Below are 23,886 nucleotides of genomic sequence, written 5' to 3'. Positions count from 1 at the left end.
TTAAACTTTTATTTTATATAGGCTGTTCTAAAAAATATAAGATTCTTGGGCCCTGGCTGGTTAGCTCAGTGGTAGAGCGTCGGCCTGGCGTGCGAGAGTCCCGGGTTCGATCCCCAGCCAGGGCACATAGGAGAAGCACCCATCTGCTTCTCCACCCCTCCCCCTCTCCTTCCTCTCTGTCTCTCTCTTCCCCTCCCACAGCCAAGGCTCCATTGGAGCAAAGTTGGCCCAGGCGCTGAGGATGGCTCTGTGGCCTCTGCCTCAGGCACTAGAATGGCTCTGGTTGCAAAAGAGCGATGCCACAGATGGGCAGAGCATCGCCCCCTGGTGGGCATGCTGGGTGGACCTCGGTCGGGTGCATGCGGGAGTCTGTCTGACTGCCTCCCGATTTCCAACTTCAGGGAAAAAAAAAAAAAAAAAATATATATATATATATATGCAATAAAGCAAATGTAATTTAAAATGATTACATTTAAGCACATTCATTAAAACTTTTACAAATACTGCAAAAATAGTATATGCATTATTGTAAAAAAAAGTAGATGGGTAATATTTTTTTATAAAAAACTAGTCATAAAAACTCATTTTTAAAAACAAATTATAATATTCCTTTTATCTTCACTATAACATGAAAAACAAACTCACCAAACATATCTGACCTAAGATTACATAAAATACTTCTAAAAAGAAAAAAATATCTTTTTGTCAATGTGTTAAAAATAATAAAAACCTCTAAAAATGTTCAAATAAGTTACAACTAAAAGTAATTTTTCTTTAAATATAAAAATGTCTCAAAATAAAATTTGAGATAAAAATTTTATGAAACTTCATCTTCTCCCACAATCCTTTTTTATTTTATTTTTGAGTCATCAGCCATCCTTGCTAAAGCTGTTCAATTTACTACATACCAGTTTAATGAAGATCTGCCATAAAAATACAGGAGGAATATATTTTGAGTGAACTTTCTTCATTATTTGTATACAATTGAGGAAGCTGAGCAAACTTCTAGCTCCTGAAGTATTAACAATAGAAAACTATGTACTAAACTCCTACTAGAACAACGCAGAGTAGCCACATACATACACACTATACAAGAGTTGTTATTAATGCTGTTCACAAACATTTTTTATTTTATTTTTCTCTGGGAGAGAGAGAAGACAGAATTGTGCTTCTCTACCTGCTAACATTAGCATGGTCCTGTGACCTGCTTTGACAAAGAACGGTAAGTGGAAATGCTGTGAATTACTTCCAGAAAGAAGTTGTGAGAGCCAATATGTAGTTCTCCACATCCACAGTTCCCTCTTCTTAAAGACAGAGGCATCTGTTTGATGAAGCCTCTGTAATCCTCAGTTCCTAAATGATTGATGATTGCCAACTTAAGTTGGACACATAACACAAGTGACTCTTGAGGTTTTGGAGAAGTTTGCTGCCATAGTCTATCTGCATTAATACAAAAGTCTATGTGATACAGCTCCATTACATTCCTTAAGAGTCAAGACTCATAAGAGACTCAGACTCATTAGAGAAATTTGTATGCAAAACTAAATACAAAGGCAAATGCTAAACCACTGTTTAATGGTCAGTTTGTGTTGTTTGTGCCGCTAGGCTCATTCTCCTCCACTCAAACAGAAAAAAACTGGCATAAAGCACACCTTCATGAATACAGTAAAAGTTTTAAAGGAACAGAGTATGTCTAGGACTGGAGAAAAAAATGTACTCACGTTGAATGTAACAGTGCTATGCCCATCTTCTGGCTCAGTTCCGCTGACAAAGAGTGACTCGGGGCTAAATTCAAATATACCATGAGCATGGTCAGAGGCCTCAATTGTCACTAGAATTTGGGATGCCACACCTAGACTGGCTGCATGAATAATTTCTACAAATAGTAAGAAAATGTTAATCAGTAATTTACAAATTAAAGGAAAAAGCAAGGAACAAGCTTTTGAAGGGTTGTACCATTCACTGAGTACCTTTCATTTATTTTAGAAAGAAAGGCAGACACAAATCGTTGCCAAACTCTCGGCTTCAGCCCTGGCTGTCATGCTTTTATGACCCTTCTCTCTTTTGGCACCAATATTACACACAAGTTGTGCCCAAGCATTTGTAGGTGAATAAGGAAAACTTTATTTTCTTTCTCTTTGCTGTGAAAGAGAACATTCTTCCACACAAAGTATATGAAGAACATCGTCCACAACCTTTACTGTCCTCGGAAGAACACGAGCCAAATGACTCTTACCTGTATGAAAAATAGTTTTCCTATGATTTTCATCAATCTGACTGAAACCATTCTTGGTTTCCAAATGTGTGTTAATTTTAGGCCTATTTTTTCATATTATAATAATCTAGACCGATCTTTCCTGGTCCCAAATAGTCCAATCCTACAACTAAAAAGGTATCAAGATCTAAAGAAATATTTAATTCTTTTTCTGAGAAGTACGTTCAACTTTTATGTTATATTAATGGATGCAGAGGAAAAACCCCAAAAGGAGTAGAGTACTTACATACAGAGGTAACATGATGCACTGAGGGAAAGTAGGAGTGAGAGGGGTAGAAATATGAACTCTGACACTAAAATAGAAAAGCTGACACTGCAAAAAAGAAGCATTCACTTGAGGATTATAAAGAGTTCTCCCCTGAGAAACAAGTACTCTATGTATTTTCTAATATAAAAAAATATTGGAGGGAAAAAAGCTGATTCATATTTGTACATAATCCTACTTCAAAAAGATCATTTTTTCAACATTTCCTCCCATTAATTAGTAACTTATCCTCCCCATTTATTTTCTTCTTAAAATTTTTTCCCATTTGCTTTTTAAGTGAATTTATTGGGGTGACACTAGTTAACAACCACAGGTTTCAGGTGCCTGATTCTACAACACATCTCTGTACACCGTATTGTGTGTTCACCTCCCCAAGTCAAGTGTTTACCCATCACCATTACACCTCCTGTGCCCTCCTCCCAATTTGTTTTGATTAAATGCTTCATATAAAGACTCATGGTTCTTTTGGAAAAAAAAATCAAAGAGATTCATATAATATGAAAATATAATGTCCCAATTCTCTTTCAAAGTATTCAAAACTATTTAAGATCCTTTTCAATAATCACTTTTAAATGATGTTAAAGCAAAACTGTTACTACAATTAGAATCAGAAAACTGCAGCAGGCTAATATAGAGAAGAGTCTGAAAGGACAGAAAGGACCTGCACATAGTAGGTATCAATAATTCTTTAGCATTGTTGTCTCTAAACAGAAAAATTAAAATGTAGAACAATACAGGGCCTTGGGACAGCTGCTTACCATATTTGTGAATAGCAGGAAGGAAGAATTCCATGTCCCCATCACCACTACCACTGCCATCAACCCTATAGAGTTCAGCAGTCACTTCACAAGGAGAAACACAGAGACACAACCCACACAACACACATGACACAATGAGAAAATTGAGAGCTCTTAAAACATATCCAGTAAAGAGGGCAATGCAGTAATATTCACCTAATGTTATGCATTCTTCCACACATACTCCACACAAAAAAATAGATTCTTTTAAGCGGTAAAAGTATAAATTAGTTCAGCCACCAATTTACAAAAACATCATTCATTGCTTCATGAAATATTCTCTGTAAATTGTAACTGGTTTTTGCCTGACCAGGAGGTGGTGCAGTGGATAAAGCGTCGGACTGGGATGTGGAGGACCCAGGTTCAAGACCCCGAGGTCGCCAGCTTGAGCGCGGGCTCATCTGGTTTGAGCAAAGCTCACCAGCTTGGACCCAAGGTCGCTGGCTCGAGCAATGGGTCACTCGGTCTGCTAAAGGCCCATGGTGAAGACACATATGAGAAAGCAATCAATGAACTAAAGTGCCACAACGAAAAACTAATGATTGATGCTTCTCATCTCTCTCAGTTTCTGTCTGTCTGTCCCTATCTATTCCTCTGACACTCCCTTTGTCTCCGTAAAAAAAAAAAAAAAACAAAAAAAAAAACTGTAACAGATTTTTCCCATTTCTGCTAATTTAATTTTAAATTTTCACTTACAGTAAAATAAGTTGTGTTTAACATTTTAAATTTTTTAAATATATTTTTTACTTACTAATTTTAGGGGGGCAGGAGACAGAGAGAAGGAGGGAGGAGCAGGAAGCATCAACTCTCATATGTGACTTGACCGGGCAAGCCCAGGGTTTCTAAACGGCGACCTCAGCATTCCAGGTCGACGCTTTATCCACTGCGCCACCACAGGTCAGGCCAACATTTTAAATATTTTTAAAATATTTGTTTGTGTGGCTAAGCATACACTTAGACCTATATATAGTACCTATGACAGCTACCTTACCACTCACAACAACCAATTAAAAATTAGGGAAATGCATCAAACATTTCCCTCCAGCCACACACTCAAATTCCCACCATAATTACTATTCTCAGACCTGATCACCTTTTTTCACCTGACACTGTGGAAAGAACCTGGTAAGCAGTCGAAAACTCTGCTTCAGTCCTGGCTGTGAGAGACACCAGCTGCAAACCTCCAGTAGGTCCCTAAGCCTCTTGGTACCTCACCTTTCTCACCTAAAAAAGGTGCTACCTTTTATAGAATTGTTGTAAAGATTGAATAAATAATATTGTAAAAATAATAATAATAAAGTACCTTGGCAATATACAAGGACTATAATTAAGAGGAAGTACTCTTACCTTTACTTCCAATACACTTTATCCCTCAACCATTATTTTACCAAATGCTTGCAAACAATGAAGACAGGAAGGGCAGCGATAGCAGCAGTAGAAATGAAAGAGGAGGAGAAGCAAGGCCACATCCATACCCTAGTGGCACCCTTGACTGGCACGCTAGCTTAAGATCTGCCCTGTTTTGTTCTCCTCAATAGGACTGGAATATACCAGGCATGAGAGCTGATGGCACCCAAAACCTGAAATGTCTTAGAAACTTAAGAAGCAAAACATAGAGCAGGAATCAGTTTCTCTGCCACTAGTGCTTACTAAGAAACTGCAAGACTGGTTTTCAGATGAGTATTCATGCCTAACTAATATACAGCAATGTGTATTATGTGTATTTATAATAGGGATATAAGAAATTTTTACACAAAATCATAACTATCACTATGATTACAAATATCATTTCTGAAGAATATTTGATGTCCCTTATTAATCAATATTATAAAATGATCACTAATTTATTCTCAATTAAATATGAATACTTAACTATAAGTGATACAAAGAACAACTTTCCAAATAACTTATAGTGACCTTTAATTAATAAAGTACTGTCACGAAACTAATGATTTGGAGACCTGAGGATTTGTCTGTAGAGGACAAGCAAAGCTGGTATCATTACAGGCCACCTGCCAAACAGGTCATCCAGTGTGTTTTTACTGTTTTATGCAGTTAACCAAACTGCAGCGCTAGTTAATCATTTCCCTGGCTTGCCCACCATTCTTTTCACTGGGCTTTGAGAATGCCGGGAAGGGAACTTTGAAAAAATTTTATATAATTAACCCAAAGTCTCACTAGATACTAACAGTTAATCTTAATATTTCTGTCCTATGCAATCTCTCCCTTTGGATGACTTACATAGTACTATAATTTACTTCATTAAACATGAAGATAGTAATAAGATAATAACGCCAAGTTATGTAATGGAAGAGACTGATAAATACCATAACAGCTCTCGAGTTCTTACATTTACATAGGTAATGTAGTGCACACCACATATACTCTGTAACACCCCAGAGCACCTGATAACCAAACACATTAATACTTCTGCAAACAAACATATATAGTTAGTCAAGTAGGATAAAAAAAGATCATAAGTAGCTTCTCTTTCATACAGATGAGTTTTGCTACAAAATAAACTTTGACTCCAAAAATCTTTAATTATCAGAGCTTTCTGAACATCAGAACAGATAAGGTATTGTTGACCCATTTTGTTGATAATCACCTCATAGTAGATTACCTAAAAAGACTAGTTTTTACTTGTGTTAAACCAGGAGATAGCTCTAAAAGAGCTATCGTGAAAAATTTTTTTAAATCAAAAGAAGAGAGGTGATTTTAGGGGCACTATGTCTGACAATTATAATTTGGTGATTTGTACAATTACACTATTTCATTCTAAAAGCACATATAATTTAGGAAAAGACCAATGAATAATAAAAGGGGAAATAACACCACAGTAAATGGCATCCTTATATAAACATTAGAGACATTAACTCAGAATATACCAAACCTCACAGCAAGTATATGTCAATAAAACTGAGTTTAATATTAATTTCTAAAACTAGTATTATAAATTTATGTAAAAAGATAGAAACTGGCCTGACCAGGCGGTGGAGAAGTGAACAGAGCATCGGACTGGGATGCGGAAGGACCCAGGTTCAAGACCCCGAGGTCGCCAGCTTGAGCGCAGGCTCATCTGGTTTGAGCAAAAGCTCACCAGCTTGGACCCAAGGTCGCTGGCTTGAGCAAGGGGTTACTTGGTCCGCTGAAGGCCCGCGGTCAAGGCACATATGAGAAAGCAATCAATGAATAACTAAGGTGTCGCAATGCGCAACAAAAAACTAATGATTGATGCTTCTCATCTCTCCGTTCCTGTCTGTCTGTCCCTGTCTATCCCTCTCTCTGACTCTCCCTGTCTCTGTAAAAAAAAAAAAAAAAAAGTGGAAACCGTCTTTTTACCATGAAAGAAATGATCCATCAGAAATTATACATCACATACATTAGAGCAATTAATAATGTTCAGGCTATTTTCTGCAAAAACTAGTAATTCACTTATTTAAGAAAAAAAAAGTAACATTAATTCAAAATCATATTTCCTTAGTAGAATGTGCAATCATGGTGGGTAGAAACGCAAATATTTAATATTTTGAATCATCAATCTTACCTCCTCCCTCCAAGTTTAACAATTCAACTTTAAAAGATTTTTCCAATTCAGGGATAGAATTATCAGTGATATTAACAGAAATGTATTTATATCTTTCTCCTGGTTGAAATTCTAAGGTACCAGCAACACTCTGAAAAGCAAATAAAAGATTAATCCATTAGATTATAATTATTCTATATATGAATGTGCAAAATGAGAATGTTTACTATGTCTCAAATTATTTTAAATATTGAAACAGAACAAAAGTAAAATATAAAACTGGAAATACTTAAGTAGATATGTATAGTGTTTAGTACTCTAAATATTTCCCAACTAAATAAAATAGATAAAATTTTACTTCTTATTTGCCTATATATAAAAAATGTAGTTCAGGCAAATGTAAATAGATGACCTCCACAAATTCCTAAAGAATTAATTCAATGAGATGCAGAAAATGTGCTTAAATGAGTATATTTAGAACTATGCAAATTACATCACTTAGCAATTTAAATATGCAGTGCATAATAATAATGACATTTCCATTCTGAGATTTTTTCCGAACAATAGTTACTAGTCTATTGCACATTAATTATTCCTTGTCTACTGTATACCTAAAATTGCAATTCATAATGTAGATCTTCCATCAGAAAAGTTCACGTACTACAAGAAGAACAAAAAGTTATTTAAATTTCAAGTGTTAAGGCCCCTTTTCCCTCCGATTATTTCTTATTTAAGCATTTCCCCTCAACTGATGAGTATAAATTTTAGTTGTTTTTCTCATGTTAGCTTGTGTGTACATATATATATCATCTTGTTGAGCTATAAATAATCTCAAAGCTAAAATGAGCAACCCAAGTACCAATTCACTTAATCACATATTTATTAACTTTTTTTCAATATTTATCAAACACATAGCATGTACACCTAACTATTTTCAGTGATTCAGATTCAAAAACAGCCAAGACAAGTCTCTGGCTCCATCAAAAACATTCCAGAAGAAGTTTAACTATGTAATACAATAATTCAAATAGAGTTACAACTGCTATAAAAGACATGAAGGTAGCTTAAGAAGAGAGTAGTTAGTTAACTTTGACGAGAGTGCAGTCGTCAGTGGAGTAATTCTTCAAGTCTCAACAACAAAAATAACATTTGACTGTTTCACTCTCTTACATTGGCCATTTCCTCTTTTAGAAAACATGTTCTCTCTGGTATTCCATGATATCACACTCTCCTATTTTTCCTGCCTTTCCATCTCATCCTTCTTAGTGTTGTCAATTTTAGCATCCTCCTGTGATCTCTAAAAACTGTTGCTCATCAGGCTCTCTCTAAACTCTCTCCGTACACAAGGCTGTCATAGGTTTTCAATATCACTTATATACTCCCAACACTCAGATTTCTATTTTTAACCTCCGATATCCAGACTTAGATATTAATATCTACATCAAATTTTTCTTATAATTTATGCCAGAATTTTAAATTCTACTCTTCTTTAAAACCTGAAAATTGTGGAGTAGCAAGCTATTCCTAGTTCTTTTCATCTATACAGTTACCTTCCTAATCCAAGGCACTATTACCTCTTGCTTTACTCCACAAAATAGACTCTTTACTGGTCCATTCTCCATTGCTCAGCCTAATCATAATGGTTCAGCCTTTCACAGTAAATAACATTCAATTTCTTGTTTTTATTTTATTTTGCTTAATTTAGCTTATATAATTTTTATTTGCTCTAAATCTTGATGCATTATTGTGGATTATTTCATGCTTATACTAATTATAGAAATGTAAATGCATATTGATGTATAAGGTCAGCAAAGTGTGAAGTGTTTAAAGAACTTATTTCTCATACAAAATTATTTGTAATTACTATTTTTTTAATTTTCTGGATAAAATTTATAAACAGCTGGTATTTCTTAAATTTATAATAACATGTATTCAAGTGTCCCACTCAATATAATACCCTTACCTCCCAAAAACATGCCCCTATTACACCACTTTTGCCCCCTCCTGCTAACTCCCTCCACCCTTCCCTCTAGGGATTTACTGTCCTGTTATCTGTATCTACGTGTTATGTATATATAATTTCACAAATCCCTTCACCTTCTCGGATTCCATCCCCCCATCGCCCTTCCCTCTGACAGCTGTCCCTCTGCTCCCTGTGGCCCCGCCTCTGCCTCTATTCCATTCCTCAGTTCACTGTGTTCATTAGATTCCACATATAAGTGAGATCATATGATATTTGTCTTTCTCTGCCTGGCTTATTTCACTTAGCATAATAATCTCCAGGTCCATCCATGCCATCACAAAAAGTAAGATTTGCTTCTTTCTCATGGCTGTGTAGTATTCTATTGTGTATATGTGCACAGCTTTTTAATCCACTCATCCATTGCCATCACTTGGGTTGTTTCCAGATTTTTTTTTTTTTTTTCATTTTTGTATTTTTCTGAAGCTGAAAATGGAGAGAGACAGTCAGACAGAATCCCGCATGCGCCCGACCGGGATCCACCTGGCACACCCACCAGGGGGCGACGCTCTGCCCACCAGGGGGCAATGCACTGCCCCTCCGGGGCGTCGCTCTGCCACGACCAGAGCCACTCTAGCGCCTGGGGCAGAGGCCAAGGAGCCATCCCCAGCGCCCGGGCCATCTTTGCTCCAATGGAGCCTTGGCTGCGGGAGGGGAAGAGAGAGACAGAGAGGAAAGCGCGGCGGAGGGGTGGAGAAGCAAATGGGTGCTTCTCCTGTGTGCCCTGGCCGGGAATCGAACCCGGGCATTTTAATTTTTTGAGGAAACGCCATACTGTTCTCCACAGTGGCTGCACAAGTCTGCATTCCCACCAGCAGTGCAGGAGGGTTCCCTTTTCTCCACGCCCTCGCCAACACATGTGTGTAGATTTATTTGTTAATGAGAGCCATTCTGACAGGTGTGAGGTGGTTTTAATTGGCATTTCTCTGATGATTAGTGACTTTGAACATTTTGTCATATACCTATTGGCCATCTATATTCTGTCTTTGAAGAAGTGTCTATTCAGGTCTTATGCTCAATTTTTTAATTTCTAATTTTATTTATTTATTTATTTATTTAGTATTGTTCCTAAGTGAGAAGCGGAAAAGCAGAGAGAGACTGGCAGGCCCACTAGGGGGCGATGCTCTGCCCATCTGAGGCAGTTGGTCTGTTGCACCAGAGCCATTCTAGCACCTGAGGCTATGCCATGGTGCCATCCTCAGCACCTGGGCAAACTTGATCTAGTGGAGCCTTAGCTGCAGGAGGGGAAAAGAGAGAGATAGAGAGGAAAGAGAGGGGGAAGAGTGGAGAAGCAAATGGGTGCTTCTCCTGTGTGCCCTGACAGGGAATCGAACCCCAGATATCAACATGTCTGGCCGATGCTCTACCACTGAGCAAACAGGCTAGGGACTATGCCCATTTCTTAATTGAACTGTTTACCTTCCTGGTGTTGACTTTTAGAAGCTCTTAATAAATTTTAGTTAACACCTTTTCAGATGTATTGGCAAATATGTTCTTCCATTGTGTGGGTTGTCTTTTTATTTTGTTAATGGTATCTTTTTCTGTACAAAAGCTTTTTATTTTGATATAGCCCAATTTGTTTATTTTCCCTGTTATTTCACTTACCCATGAAGTTATATAGGTAAAAATATTGCTACAAGAGCTATTAGAGAGTTTATTACCTATGTTCTTCCAAGATTTTTTATGTTTTCACAAGTTACATTTAAGTCTTTATCCATTTTTACTTTAGTTTTGTGAATGGTGAAAGTTGGTTGTCTAGTTTAATTTTTTTGTATGTATCTGTCCAATTTTCCCAACGCAATTTATTAAAGAGACTGTCTTTACTCCATTGTATGCTCCATCCTGTCCAATGCACATGAGCTGCTGTGCCAGTGCTGATTACAGAGAGCATAATTCCCTTCAGCTGGTTCCAGTGTCCAGAGCCCTCCCTTAAGATATGGCACCAGCAAGGGTCGTTAGGTCCAGAACCAATGCTCTCCCCAACTGGCCTCTGAAGGTGCCAGCCCTGGGCCTTCCTGGAGGGAACCTGGCACAGACCAGTGGGGTCACTGCCCATGACTGGCTGTCAGTAACCTTCTTGGAGCTACAAGCAATCCACAGTGTGTGGCTGCCTTTGTTGGGCCCAGGTGCACACTCAAATACCAAACTGCACACCTAGGCTGGCTTTTACCAACTCTGGGCCTAGGGGAAGGTCTGCAAAAGGCCAAGGTTCCCTGAGCTCCACCTCCTATAGCTTCTCTCTGCTGGCTGCTTGTTGGGGTCAGCCACTGAGAAAAATCCTCTGGTAAAGTCTAGAGCAGGGGTCCCCAAACTGCGGCCCCCTGAGGCCATTTATCCGGCCCCACCGCACTTCCGGAAAGGGCACCTCTTTCATTGGTGGTCAGTGAGAGAAGCATAGTTCCCATTGAAATACTGGTCAGTTTGTTGATTTAAATTTACTTGTTCTGGCACTGGCCGTTTGGCTCAGTGGTGGAGCGTCGGCCTGGTGTGCGGGAGTCCCGGGTTCGATTCCCGGCCAGGGCACACAGGAGAAGCGCCCATCTGCTTCTCCACCCCTCCCCCTCTCCTTCCTCTCTGTCTCTCTCTTCCCTTCCTGCAGCCAAGGTTCCATTGGAGCAAAGTTGGCCCGGGCGCTGAGGATGGCTCTGTGGCCTCTGCCTCAGGCGCTAGAATGGCTCTGGTTGCAGCAGAGCGACGCCCCAGATGGGCAGAGCATCACCCCCTGGTGGGTGTGCCGGGTGGATCCCGGTAGGGTGCATGCGGGAGTCTGTCTGACTGCCTCCCTGTTTACAACTTCAGGAAAAAAAAAATTTACTTGTTCTTTATTTTAAATATTGTATTTGTCCCCATTTTGTTTTTTTACTTTAAAATAAGATGTGCAGTGTGTATAGGGTTTTGTTCATAGTTTTTTTTATAGTCTGGCCCTCCAACGGTCTAAGGGACAGTGAACTGGCCCCCTATGTAAAAAGTTTGGGGACCCCTGGTCTAGAGTCTGGGGCAATTCAGGGATTAGGAAGATTGGTGGGTGTGGCTTGGCCCCAGGTGTCAACCTGTTCAGACTGTTTCACAGACCTCAGTAGGGTGTGGCCTCTAAGACCCAGAGATGTGGTCTGCCCACACAGTCTGGACAGTATCTACTGAGTCTCCCGTGATGCAGGAGCACCAGTCACAGTCTCGGGAGTGTGTGTGGGGTAGGGTGGGGGGTGGAAAACAGAAATTCCAGCCTCAATGCAAGAAAACTGAGTCACTAACATGCCCCCTGCTTTCTGGCTGACTTCTCAGAATGGCAGTCTCCATAGGGAGAGACAAAAGGGATGCCCAAGGGTGGGAACGTTTCTTTCCCCCAGGCTGATGCCACATGGAGGGGACTGCTCCACCCAAGAAAGATGGCAACTGTAGTATTGGAGAATGACTCAGCACAGGGTTCCAATGGCTGTCACTCACGTTGTCTCTCCCTTGGCCTCCAACTTCTCACTCTCCTCACATAACTCTAGTCTTCTCAGCTTTTCCTCACTGGAGCCCCAGCTAGGTGGCTATGAATGAGATTTTCTGCACTATCTCTTTAAAACAGAGCCTGCCTGGCCTGACCTGTGGTGGCGCAATGGGATAAAGCCGACGACCTGGAACACTGAGGTTGCCGGTTCGAAACCTTGGGCTTGCCTGGTCAAGGCACATATGGGAGTTGATGCTTCCTGCTCCTCCCCTTCTCTCTCTCTCCCCTCTCTCTAAAAATCAATAAATAAAATATTAAATAAATAAATAAATAAATAAAAATAAATAAAACAGAGCCTGCCTCTCCTAGAGTTCCTGTCTCTTTCTCACAGAAAGAAACCTAAGTACTTTTTACCACCAAATGCTGTGGGTGCCCAAAGTTGGTATTTTAATATGATGGTTTGTAAATTAAATTGTAATCCAATTTGGTCCTGGGAAGTTGCCACTGGAACATCAGCCTATTCTGTCACCATCTTGGAATCTATTTCTTGTTTTTAAAATGAAAACCATATAATCCATAAAGCAGCGGTTCTCAACCTATGGGTTGCCTAAAGCCATCGGAAAATACATACTTTATTTTAAAATGTATTGTATAACAAATATGTATTTTCCGATGGCTTTAGGTGACCCCTGTGTTTTGGTCGTTCAACCCCCGCCGGGGTTGCAACCCACAGGTTGAGAACCGCTGCTGTAAAGTCTTGAATGATCCAGTCTCTCCTATTTTATCTTTTATCACCACAACTAGCTCTCCACATTCCAGAAAGACTGGTCTTCTTATTGGTCCTCTGCCAGCCTGTGCTTTTCTTACCATTTGATTCATGCCATTTTACCAGTCTCAAATAATTCTTTGTCCTTCACCTAGCTTACTAGTTTTCTCCTCCTTAAACTTAAGAGATCAGTATAGATCTCAACTCCCCACGAAAGCCCTTCTTGACTACCCAGACTATATCAACACCAGCCTGTCTCCCAGAGTACCAGCTCTGAACATTTACCACAACTATGAGTCAGTCATTAATTAGTTGTTTAATATCACTCAAGAGCCTAAGTAAACACCTGGAAAGTGAGGGTCACCTGCACCTTGGTATACGAGAATTAGTTTAAGAGAGTGATACCTGATATTCAATTGTCTCCTATTCTGTACATGATCGTTCCTGGCACCTCCCCGCCCTCACTGTAACATACACACACACATTCTCATGTACACAGCTAAGAATCTTACTTCTGTGTTAGCACAGACCAGAAATAGCTGAAGCATCATACAGAAATGGTAAAGGCAAAGGTTATCAGGTTTCCCAATACAAGCAAAGACTCAAAGTGGTAACAAGCGACAAACAGGACATCTAAGTCCCTTTGAAAATCCTCACAAATTTCTCCAAGGGTATTAGCATTCCAACAGTTATGAAGAGAAACAAAGTTTCTTTATGTTTTGTTTCATTTTGTTTTAGTTATTAAAGAAAATGCTAATCCAACTGGAGATTGGGAATATTTACCTAGAAATTGAAGACCATCAATACAAGAACTAAAGTGTTTCTTTACAAAAATGCACAGAAGACAATACTCATATTCCTGAGCATTGCCCTGAGAAATACAGCCAAGAACTTAGGCGCTTTAGCTTCATATAATTATTGGTGATAGTAATAGGTAGTGGTTATGGAGTGTTACTCTACAACATGTGCCATGTACAGTACTTGATAATTAAAACAATGCTGCCTGACCAATGGTGGTACAGTCGAGAAAGCATCAACCTGAGCAGCTGAGGTCCCAGTTTCAAAACCCCAAGGTTGCCAGCTTAAGCATGTGCTCAGCTGGCTTGAGCGAGGGGTCGCCTGCTTGAGTGAAGAATCATTGACATGACCCCACAGTTGCTGGCTTGAACCCAAATGTCACTGGCTTGAAGTCCAAGGTCGCTGGCTTGAGCAAGGGGTTACTGGCTCAGCTGAAGTCCCCACCCTCACCCCTGTCAAGGCACATATGAGAGGCAATCTGTGAACACGTAAGGTGCCACAGCTACAAGTTGATTCTTCTCATCTCTCTCCCTTCCTGTCTCTCTCTTGCTTAAAAAAAAAAAAAGGACAGAAGGAAGGAAGAAAGAGAGGAAGGGAGGGAGGGAGAAGGGATGAAGAAAAAGAGAAAGAAAAAGGAAGAAGGAGGGGAGGGGAGGGGAGGGGAGGGGAGGGGAGGGGAGGGGAGGGGAGGGGAGGGGAGGGGAGGGGAGGGGAGGGGAGGGGAGGGGAGGGGAGGGGAGGGATGAAAAAGAAAGAGAGAAAAGACCACTGCCATCATCCTCAAAGTGAGTCTGCCCAGCAGACAGTGTCACCGTGTTACAGATAAGAAATCTAGAGTTAGGAAAGATTGAGTTTCCTGAAGCCACACACTTAGAAGACCAGTTTAAACACAGTTCTGTCCAGTTCCAAATCCTAGACTTTTTTCTCTTTTTTCTGTTAGTACTATACTAATTCTCACTTGAAAAAAAAATTAATTAAAATTAAAAAGACATGAACATATAATTTATAATTTGGTTTTGTTTGATGGATGCAGACAAGAGGATTTGAGAATTTAAAATATGTAAGAAATATAATTTTAAATATATCTGATCCAAACCTATAATATTAAAATACATACACGTGAAGCTTATGACAAATATAAAGTAGAAGAGACATCAGTATGATAACTATTTAAATATCCGGCTTCAAGGGACTGAACTACTTTATGTACATAGATTTAAAAAGCCATCCGTGCTTATTTTCCTTGTTCAGTATGTCCTGGGCACAGTGTCAAGTCCCTTCCAACCCGCCAAGAGGTTTGTGTCTGTTTTCTAAAATCAAGTACTATAATATGAGGTGATTTACCTGGTAGTCTTCAGGACTGAGTGCTGTCAATGACACCGTTCTAAATTCTGCCATAACCCTCCCCAGAAGTCCTTGTGCACGGACGACCAATAATCTAACTTCTCCATCTTCCTCCTGCACAGTGACGTGGGGCACGGTGCTTGCAGGCCGGGCCGGCGGGTCCGCAGGCTGGGGAGGCAGCCCGGCAGAGAACTGCAGCAAGCCTGGCAAATACACAAAGAGGCAGGGCGTGCTTGCCCCAGTCATCTATGGAAGAATTTCTTATGCACATGAAACTGTTCTGCACAATTACTTTGATCACAGGGGGAAGGGGGGCTTTCATTTAGAAAGGATTTTAGTGAAGATTTGATTAACATGGGTTTGCCACAAGATATGTTTATTTTTCAGAACGTTAAAAATTAAAATGTTAATTTTCCTGTCTCTACCCAAAGAAAATTTTTCAAAAAAAGAAAAATAAATAAGAGAAGTACCAATACAAAGAACAATGATGGATATTTAAAGTATATATTATCAGACATTTATTCATACTTGGCTCTCTGGAATTCATTCCTGAATTTAAGATTTGCAACATGTTTTTAAAAATTTAACTATGAAAATCAGAGTTAAAGAGCTTTCCCTTTACGTACACAGATCTTTTAACAGATGCTCTTGCTTTATGCCTACAAAATAAATACTACTTTTCAATGCAAAAAACAGTCTCAGTTTGTTAAGACAAACATCTATAATAGTCCCCCAATTAAAAAATTATAACTTCTCAGCATAAGACAAACAATTAATATAAACATATAGCAATAAGTCCACTTTTTTAAGCTTAATAAATACAAATTACAATGTACTTAATTAGGTGTTAACATGACACTAGGATAATTTTTTTTAAATTTTATTTATTCATTTTTAGAGAGGAGAGGGAGAGGGAGAGAGAGAAACAGAGAGAGAAGGGGGGAGGAGCTGGAAGCATCAACTCCCATATGTGCCTTGACCAGGCAAACCCAGGGTTTCGAACCAGCGACCTCAGCATTTCCAAGTCGACGCTTTATCCACTGTGCCACCACAGGTCAGGTCAGATAATTTTTTAAATAACTGTTTTGATAGCCATAAATAGACTTTCATTTATTTTAAATATTCCTATATATACTTTTTAAAATATATTATTAAACTTCAGAAATTAATCTTTATAGTTTCCTTCAAAAACAAAGTTCCTCAAAACAGCAGCTTAGAAGTTCAAGAGCTTAGAAGTGAGAGAGTCTGAAGGAGTTTTACTTCAATTATTTGCAAAACAAAATAAAGCCCTTAAGAATTTCTTGACAAACCTGACCAGGCAGTGGCACAGGGGCTAGAGTGCCAGACTGGGATGCAGAGGACCCAGGTTCAAAACCCCAAATTGGCTGGCTTGAGCATGGGCTCACCAGCTTGAGCGTGGTGTCGCTGGCTTGAGCGTGGGTTCATAGACATGACCCATGGTCACTGGCTTGAGCCCAAAGGTTGCTGGCATGAACCCAAGGTGACTGGCTTGAGCAAGAGGTCACTCTCCCTGCTATAGCCTGCCCCATCTCCATCAAGGCACATATGAGAAAGCTATCAATGAACAACTAAGGAGCTATAACAAAGAATTGATGCTTCTCATCTCTCCCTTCCTGTCTGTCTGTATCTATTCCCTCTATCTCTCTCTGTTTCTGTCACACACACACACACACACACACACACACACACACACACACACACAAAGAATTTCTTGACAAGACCAAGTACACCCAAAGGAGAGGATTAGTTTTGCAAAGAGCTGTGTTTACCGTATGGGTGATCACTGGCTTTGATAGTGACATCTGTTGTTTCCTTTTCAGGATCTATGCTTGCACCACTGGTGGGAGTTGAACCTAACTTCCCATCTCCAGGAATAGCAGAAACCAACGTCACACGGAAATACTCATTCAGCTCAGGGATGTCATCATCAAGAACATAGATATTCAGTACCTATACATATAAAAATGCAGAGGCATTAAACAATGAGGCATGTATAAATTATTCACCATTTCCCAGAAGAAAATAAAACAGCAATTAAATTATATTTAATAGTAATTATTATTTAATATGAAGTATTTCTACATAAATTTAAACATTAAAGCACAGAAGAGAAATCTGAGAAATTAATTCTTTAAATAATAATGGGTGTTAAGCAGTAACATTTCCTGTCTAAAATTATACTATCTGTATATTAGTATCATACATATAGGATAGCATGTTAATATATCACATAATCTTTGTATCAAAGACAGTGGCATTGCCAACCTCAGGGTAGAGAGTGCGTGTTATCCGACAGGATGTGTTAGGGCAGCAGGGAGGGGCAACTGCAGGAGTCCAGCTCCTGCCTAAGGCAGGCCTACAGACCTAGTTACTGCATTTTAGAAAACACATTCACAATAAGCCTTAGAAGTCTGGCATAAGCAATACGTCCAAAAAAAAGTTATAAAAGGAAGTAGCAGTGTTGGGCAAATGATCTTGTAAAATTTGTATTTTTGAATTTGCTCACCTTTAGTGTTAAAAAATGGTGCTGGGCAGCACCAGGTATGTGATCTGTGAAACTGCAAATTACCTTCCTACTTGGGAAGGGCCATTGTCTTGCTAATGTTTGCTGGAGGAAATGTTTTCCTGTCGGAAACTATTGAAAAGAGAAGGGAGGAAGCCATGTTTTTGGAGAGTTTGTGCAGAGAGGAGAAGGTGAGCAGATGGGGAACCAGAGCTGATGGGCTTTTGCAAGCTCCGCTGAGACTGGTGGGGCCTTTGATTCTAGGAGAATCCAGAGAAGATTCTCCTGGTGGTGGGACCGAACAATGTGTCAGTGGCTTTGTGAGCTCTGAATGAATGAAGAAGGAAGTGTTTTCCCTGTGTGTTTGCTCGTTGGCCGGTGCAGGACTTTAGTAAAGGAATGGCCCACCACTTTTTGGCTCCACTGTTCCGTTACACTGCTCCAAATCCAGTGAGAACCTGCGTGTGCATGGCCACAATGGCGCCCACTACTGGCCATACAAGCAGTAACTCAGCCATGCTCCTCAAAATTTAAATCAAAATTTGGAGTGAAAAAAATGATTTATCTTTATTTTATTAATTGAACAATCATGTTTTGACTCTTACAATGTGACAGGGTTAGAAATGGACCCAGTCCCTAAGAGGCTCAGTCCATTGTAGGAGAGAGATCTATAGAAAAACATTTAAAATGCAATGTAAACATGTCATCGTAGAGTTATGTATAAAGTAAATTGTGAAAAAAACAACCAACTCGATTTGGTAAAGTTTTAACAACGGACATATTAGAAGTGAGTTCTAATGAATTAGCTGCAATTGTAAATAATAATGGGAAAAGACATTCCAAGCAAAAGAAACAACACCAGCAAGGCACAGGGGCTGCAATTAGACCACTAAGGTAGAGTAAAAGATAAGGCAGGATGGATAATCAGGAGTCGGATCATAAAGACATTTTATATTATTTTTTTTAAAAAACTAACTTCATTCCATAATGAGTGATACAAAATTGAAGAATTTGTAAAACAGGAGACTGACAAAATAAGAACTCCATTTTAGAATAAGTACCATGGCAGAATGTAAACAAGTGGACCCAGCAAGAAATGAGGCCGGGGGTTGAACTAGGAGCTGACTGATGAGAAACAATGAGATTCTGAACTAGTGCTGTGACAATGGAGATGAAGGAAAACTACGAGATTTTTTTCTGGAGATAGTAGATCCAGGCCTTCATAACTCACTTAGTGTAGGGAGTGAGTGAGGATAGAAGGAATAAAGGATGACCTCCCGGTTTCTCCAGAAAGGAGGCTAGAAACAATCTAAAAATTAACTCCGAATGCTATTTCCATATTACTAATTGATGGGCCTAAAAGCATTTGAAGAACATTTTTTAATGTAATTTTTCCAGAGATTTTGATTCCATAGGTCCGAGGTTGAATTGTGAATGTTGGCATAGGTAAGGAAGCAGATGGAATCAGACATTGAGGAGCCTGCTTGCTTCACTGGGAAGCTGCAATTCTGGACACCCCAAGGGATCACATCCATGTACCTCTAAGGCAGCGGTTCTCAACCTGCGGGTCGCGACCCCGGCGGGGTCGCCTAAAGCCATCGGAAAATACATAATGCGTATCAGGTATTTACATTCTGAATCATAACTGTAGCAAAATTACAGTTATGAAGTAGCCACCAAAATTATTTTTTGGTTAGGGGTCACCGCAACATGAGGAACTGTATTGCAGGGTCACGGCATTAGAAAGGTTGAGAACCACTGCTCTAAGGGATTAACACTCCCTCTCCACCAGGGAGGGAGAACCAGTTTTTCCACAGCCCCAGGGTACAACTGGTCAATACCCGGACTATGGGGGAAGGTGCTTCTATGTCTCCTCTTTCAAGGCAGGCAAAGTAGAAGCCAGGGTAGTGGCCATAAAGGCCTGTAGAAGAAGGATCTGACTGGTTAGGGGAGGAACCAGTACAAACTCATGAAAGAATTAGAAACTGATTTGTTAGCTTACCAAAAAGCTAGTCCTTCTCAGCCCGAAAATAGAAACACAGGCTTAATGAAGAACCACACTTGCCTGCCTTCTCTCTTCCAGCTTGGGGAAGTGAGTTGCCCTTGTTCAATCTGGGGCTCTCCAGCACAGATTCCCAAGTACAGGCCTTGAGCAGTGCCTGGACTGGACTCATCTTTGATGTGGATTAAGCCATGGCACAAAATTTCTGGACTCTGGTGTTTGTACTGGGCTTAATGAAGACAAGGCTGGACTTTTTACTTGGTAGGACAAATGAAGATGAGACCCTGGGAACCTGTGCCAGGCCTTCTACTGTATTTAAACCTGAATAGATCTTACTGCAAAAGCCTCATTTCCTCCATACGTGAGTCCTGTCGAATTCCTTCTCTGTGACTCCATAAAAGAGCAACATTTCCAAAAGCAACAGAATCTGAATTTGGTTTTAATGTTAATTTTTAATTAAGAAAGTAACAAATAGCATGGTCAATGTGCTCACTGCCCAAAACAAATCGTGTCATTGTTCTTGAACTAAAGGAAGATTTCAGATATCTTTCCCCTAGAAAGTAAACTGACAAATGTTGCTATGAAAAGTAACTCCAAAACATCAAGTATACATTAAAATAGAAGCAATAAGTATTGATATATTTCTGTGTGTGAGAGAGAGAGACAGGCAGGCCGGCAGGCAGGCAGGAAGAGAGATGAGAAGCATCAACTTATAATTGCATCACCTTAGTTGTTCACTGATTGCTTCTCATACATGCCTTGATCTGTGGCTCCAGCCATGTTAGTGACTCCCTTGCTCAAGTGAGCAATCTTGGGCTCAAGCCAGCAACTTGGGCTTCAAGCCAGCAACCTTTGGGCTCAAGTCAGCAACTTGGGATCATGTCCATGATCCCACACTCAAGCCAGAGACCTCTTGCTCAAGCTGGTGAGCCTGCGCTCAAGCCAGTGAGTGATCTTAGGATTTCGAACCTAGGCCCTCGGCATCCCAGGTCGATGCTCTATCCAGTGAGGCAGGCTCTACTGGTCAGGTAAAGCAATAGATATTTTTAAAGTATTGATGAACACCAAAAAATTCTTCATTTTAGTGAAGAGTTTGAAATTGAAGAACTTATCAACATACGACTAACTTTATTTTATTTTACATGGTGAATCAGTACACAAAACTATATTTTCCTTTACTGTAGGTTATACATTCTGTTATTTTCTAATCTATTTTTAAAATTTGGTCATAACTTACTAAATCGATTTCATAATAATGGGTCATTTAAAAAAAACAACTTGAAAACACATTTCCAGTGTATTTTCCTATATTACAAACACACACACATTTTGGAGACTCCCTTGCAACTGTTTCTTTATGTCAGCGGTTCTCAACCTTTGGTTCGCAACCCCGGCGGGGGTCGAACGACCAAAACACAGGGGTCGCCTAAAGCCATCGGTTGAGAACCGCTGCTTTATGTGATTTAAGTATACAGATATTGATCGACTTACAACCTATGCATCTTATGACCATTCGACTTTACGACCACAATCGCTAGCCATGACTGCTCCGTGTCTGGCAGCGCAAGCGTTGCCCAGCTGGGTGTACAACAGTGCAGACCAGCTTCCGGCAGCACTACCATCTCCGTGTGCACCATTTCAACTGTTATCCCAGACTTGGGACAGCAATTTGTATTTTGTGTCTTGGATATTTTTCATCAAACCCCTCCCAAGATGTCTACCAAGAGGAAATTGTCTTTGTCTACGCCTCAGTCTGCCAAGAAGGAAAGAAAGGCCATCGATCTCGACACGAAAATGAGCGCGGGCTCATCCAACTTGAGCATGGGTTTACCAGCTTGAGTGCAGGGTCACTGGCTTGAGCATGGGATCATGGACATGACCCATGGTCGCTGGTTTGAGCCCAAGGTCACTGGCTTGAGCAAGGGGCCACTCGCTCTGCTGTAACCCTATGGTCAAGGCACATATGAGAAAGCAATCAATGAACAACTACGAAGGAGGAAAGAAAGTGAATGTGATCGCACATGTTTGTGAAAAAAACCAACTCCGGTAACCCCACCTGCTGCCTCAGATGACATCAACGATCCACAGCCAAGCCCCAGCGGCCAATAAAATGTTTTGTACATGTTTATATATTTTGATATGTTTTGCAATTGGGAAAATGTTTCCTATGGTATTTTTTACACCTGTATTTTGTATTTTTGAATGCACCTGTATTTTGTGATTTTGTATGTTTTGCAAATATTAAACCAGTTGTACTGGTAATGCAGTGTTTTAAACCTGATGAATGTAAAAATAAGAAAATGGTGTAGAGATGATACAAATGGCATAAAATGAACAAAGAAAATTATGATATATAACAATAATGAAAGAAAATTATGATAAAATATGACTTAAAGATTTTTATAACATCATTTCACAGTACTGTACATATAGCCTACTCAACTTATGACCAAATCGTGTTACGACTGGTCTGTCGGAACCAATCGTGGTCATAAGTGGAGCGCTAGCTGTCCTCAAATCTGTTAGGTATCTGGAAGGCAGTAGCAAAGTAGAGGCCACATTATTGCTGTTTATGCTAGAAAGCACAGTCATGGACATTAGTAGATATCTCAGTATCTAGTCACTGGCTTCGCAAGATGGAGAGATTTGTATAAATGTAGCGGGTACAGTGCTATAAACCAATCCCACTATTCAATCTTATTATTGCTGCTTTAATGGTCAATTATTTTTTTATTAAAAAATTATAAAAAAAATATTTTAAATAAATTTTCACAAGAGTATATGCAACTATTTTTCTGACAGAAATTTTATTTACTTTTAACTCTTCCAAAGTGTATATAAATCTACTTTATAAAACAATGGTTTTCAGTTAAATTTTTATATAATAGCTGGTAAATTTCCTAAGGAAAATTGTGGAAATCAACTCTGTTTTCCAAGTAGGAACATTAAAAATTACCAGATGCTATCATTATTACTTAATAAAAGAAAGAGTACTTTAAATTCAAAAAGTAGTAAAAAAGACAGTATCAGAATAAAACAAAGTCTTTTAAACTAAATAACATTATCCTTATTAAAAATTAATAGTTGTCCTAATTTTCTCATTTTACTAAAGACTAGTAAAACATTTATCATGGATCTATCTCCAGACCTCTAATAGAGAATTTTTTTTTTTTTTTGTATTTTTCTGAAGCTAGAAACGGGGAGAGACAGTCAGACAGACTCCCGCATGCGCCGGACCGGGATCCACCCGGCACACCCATCAGGGGGCGACGCTCTGCCCACCAGGGGGCAATGTTCTGCCCATCCGGGGTGTCGCTCTGTCGCGACCAGAGCCACTCTAGCGCCTGGGGCAGACGCCAAGGAGCCATCCCCAGCACCCGGGCCATCTTTGCTCCAATGGAGCCTCGGCTGCGGGAGGGGAAGAGAGAGACAGAGAGGAAGGAGAGGGGGAGGGGTGGAGAAGCAGATGGGCGCTTCTCCTGTGTGCCCTGGCCGGGAATCGAACCCAGGAGTCCTGCACGCCAGGTCGACGCTCTACCACTGGGCCAACCGGCCAGGGCTAGAGAATTTTTATTATAAACAATTTAATTTGTTCCTTCCTTCCCCCAAATTATGGCGATTGGATCACTCTTCTTTAGCTTTAGCTCTTTAAATCTTAATATTTTTAAATCTTCCCTCAAGTTTATCTTTTTCATCTAATTAGCTAACTCCTAAATCCCTGAGAAATTACCTCAAAGATATTACATCTGCAAGCCTGAGGCTATTTTACTATTTATCCCTGATGATCTATAAGATATTTCCTTTTTTTAAAGAAAAATTATACTGAGATGAATAGTCCAACATGACTAAAAGAATATTTTTTAAAAATTGCTATAGGAGGCTCATTCCAATTTCACTTACAAAAAGAGTTATTCATTTCTGAAATATGTATTCAGAAATGTGATAATGGTTCATCAAAAGTTTTTGGTAAAATTACAGATCCGTTTGTACTTTCAAACCAAAGAAAAATTACCTCCTTTTCCAAATTTAAAAGTAAAATGAGATTATAAGTATAAGAATTTCTTATTGGCTGCCTGAAAAAATGCCATTAAGAGTTCTGCAGTTTCCCATTGAATCAGTAATAACAAAAAACCCAC

The 23,886-nt window shown here is 39.6% G+C and overlaps 1 protein-coding gene across 1 annotated transcript in view; it reads right to left on the bottom strand.

The window, feature by feature from the left end:
* Positions 1–23,886, bottom strand: part of ADGRV1 (adhesion G protein-coupled receptor V1) — a 729,252-nt gene that overhangs the window by 601,458 nt on the left and 103,908 nt on the right. Inside the window, exons 23-27 of the mRNA XM_066273806.1 lie at positions 17,015–17,195; positions 15,225–15,427; positions 6,885–7,014; positions 3,299–3,382; positions 1,722–1,861 (exon numbers count right to left, since the gene is read on the bottom strand). Of these exons, the coding sequence (XP_066129903.1) occupies positions 1,722–1,861; positions 3,299–3,382; positions 6,885–7,014; positions 15,225–15,427; positions 17,015–17,195 (738 nt within the window). The remainder of the gene's footprint in view (positions 1–1,721; positions 1,862–3,298; positions 3,383–6,884; positions 7,015–15,224; positions 15,428–17,014; positions 17,196–23,886) is intronic.

The sequence above is a fragment of the Saccopteryx bilineata genome, chromosome 4 (assembly GCF_036850765.1).
Source record: "Saccopteryx bilineata isolate mSacBil1 chromosome 4, mSacBil1_pri_phased_curated, whole genome shotgun sequence".
NCBI classification, from domain to species: Eukaryota; Metazoa; Chordata; class Mammalia; order Chiroptera; family Emballonuridae; genus Saccopteryx; species Saccopteryx bilineata.
This window is presented reverse-complemented; position numbering and strand designations above follow the sequence as displayed.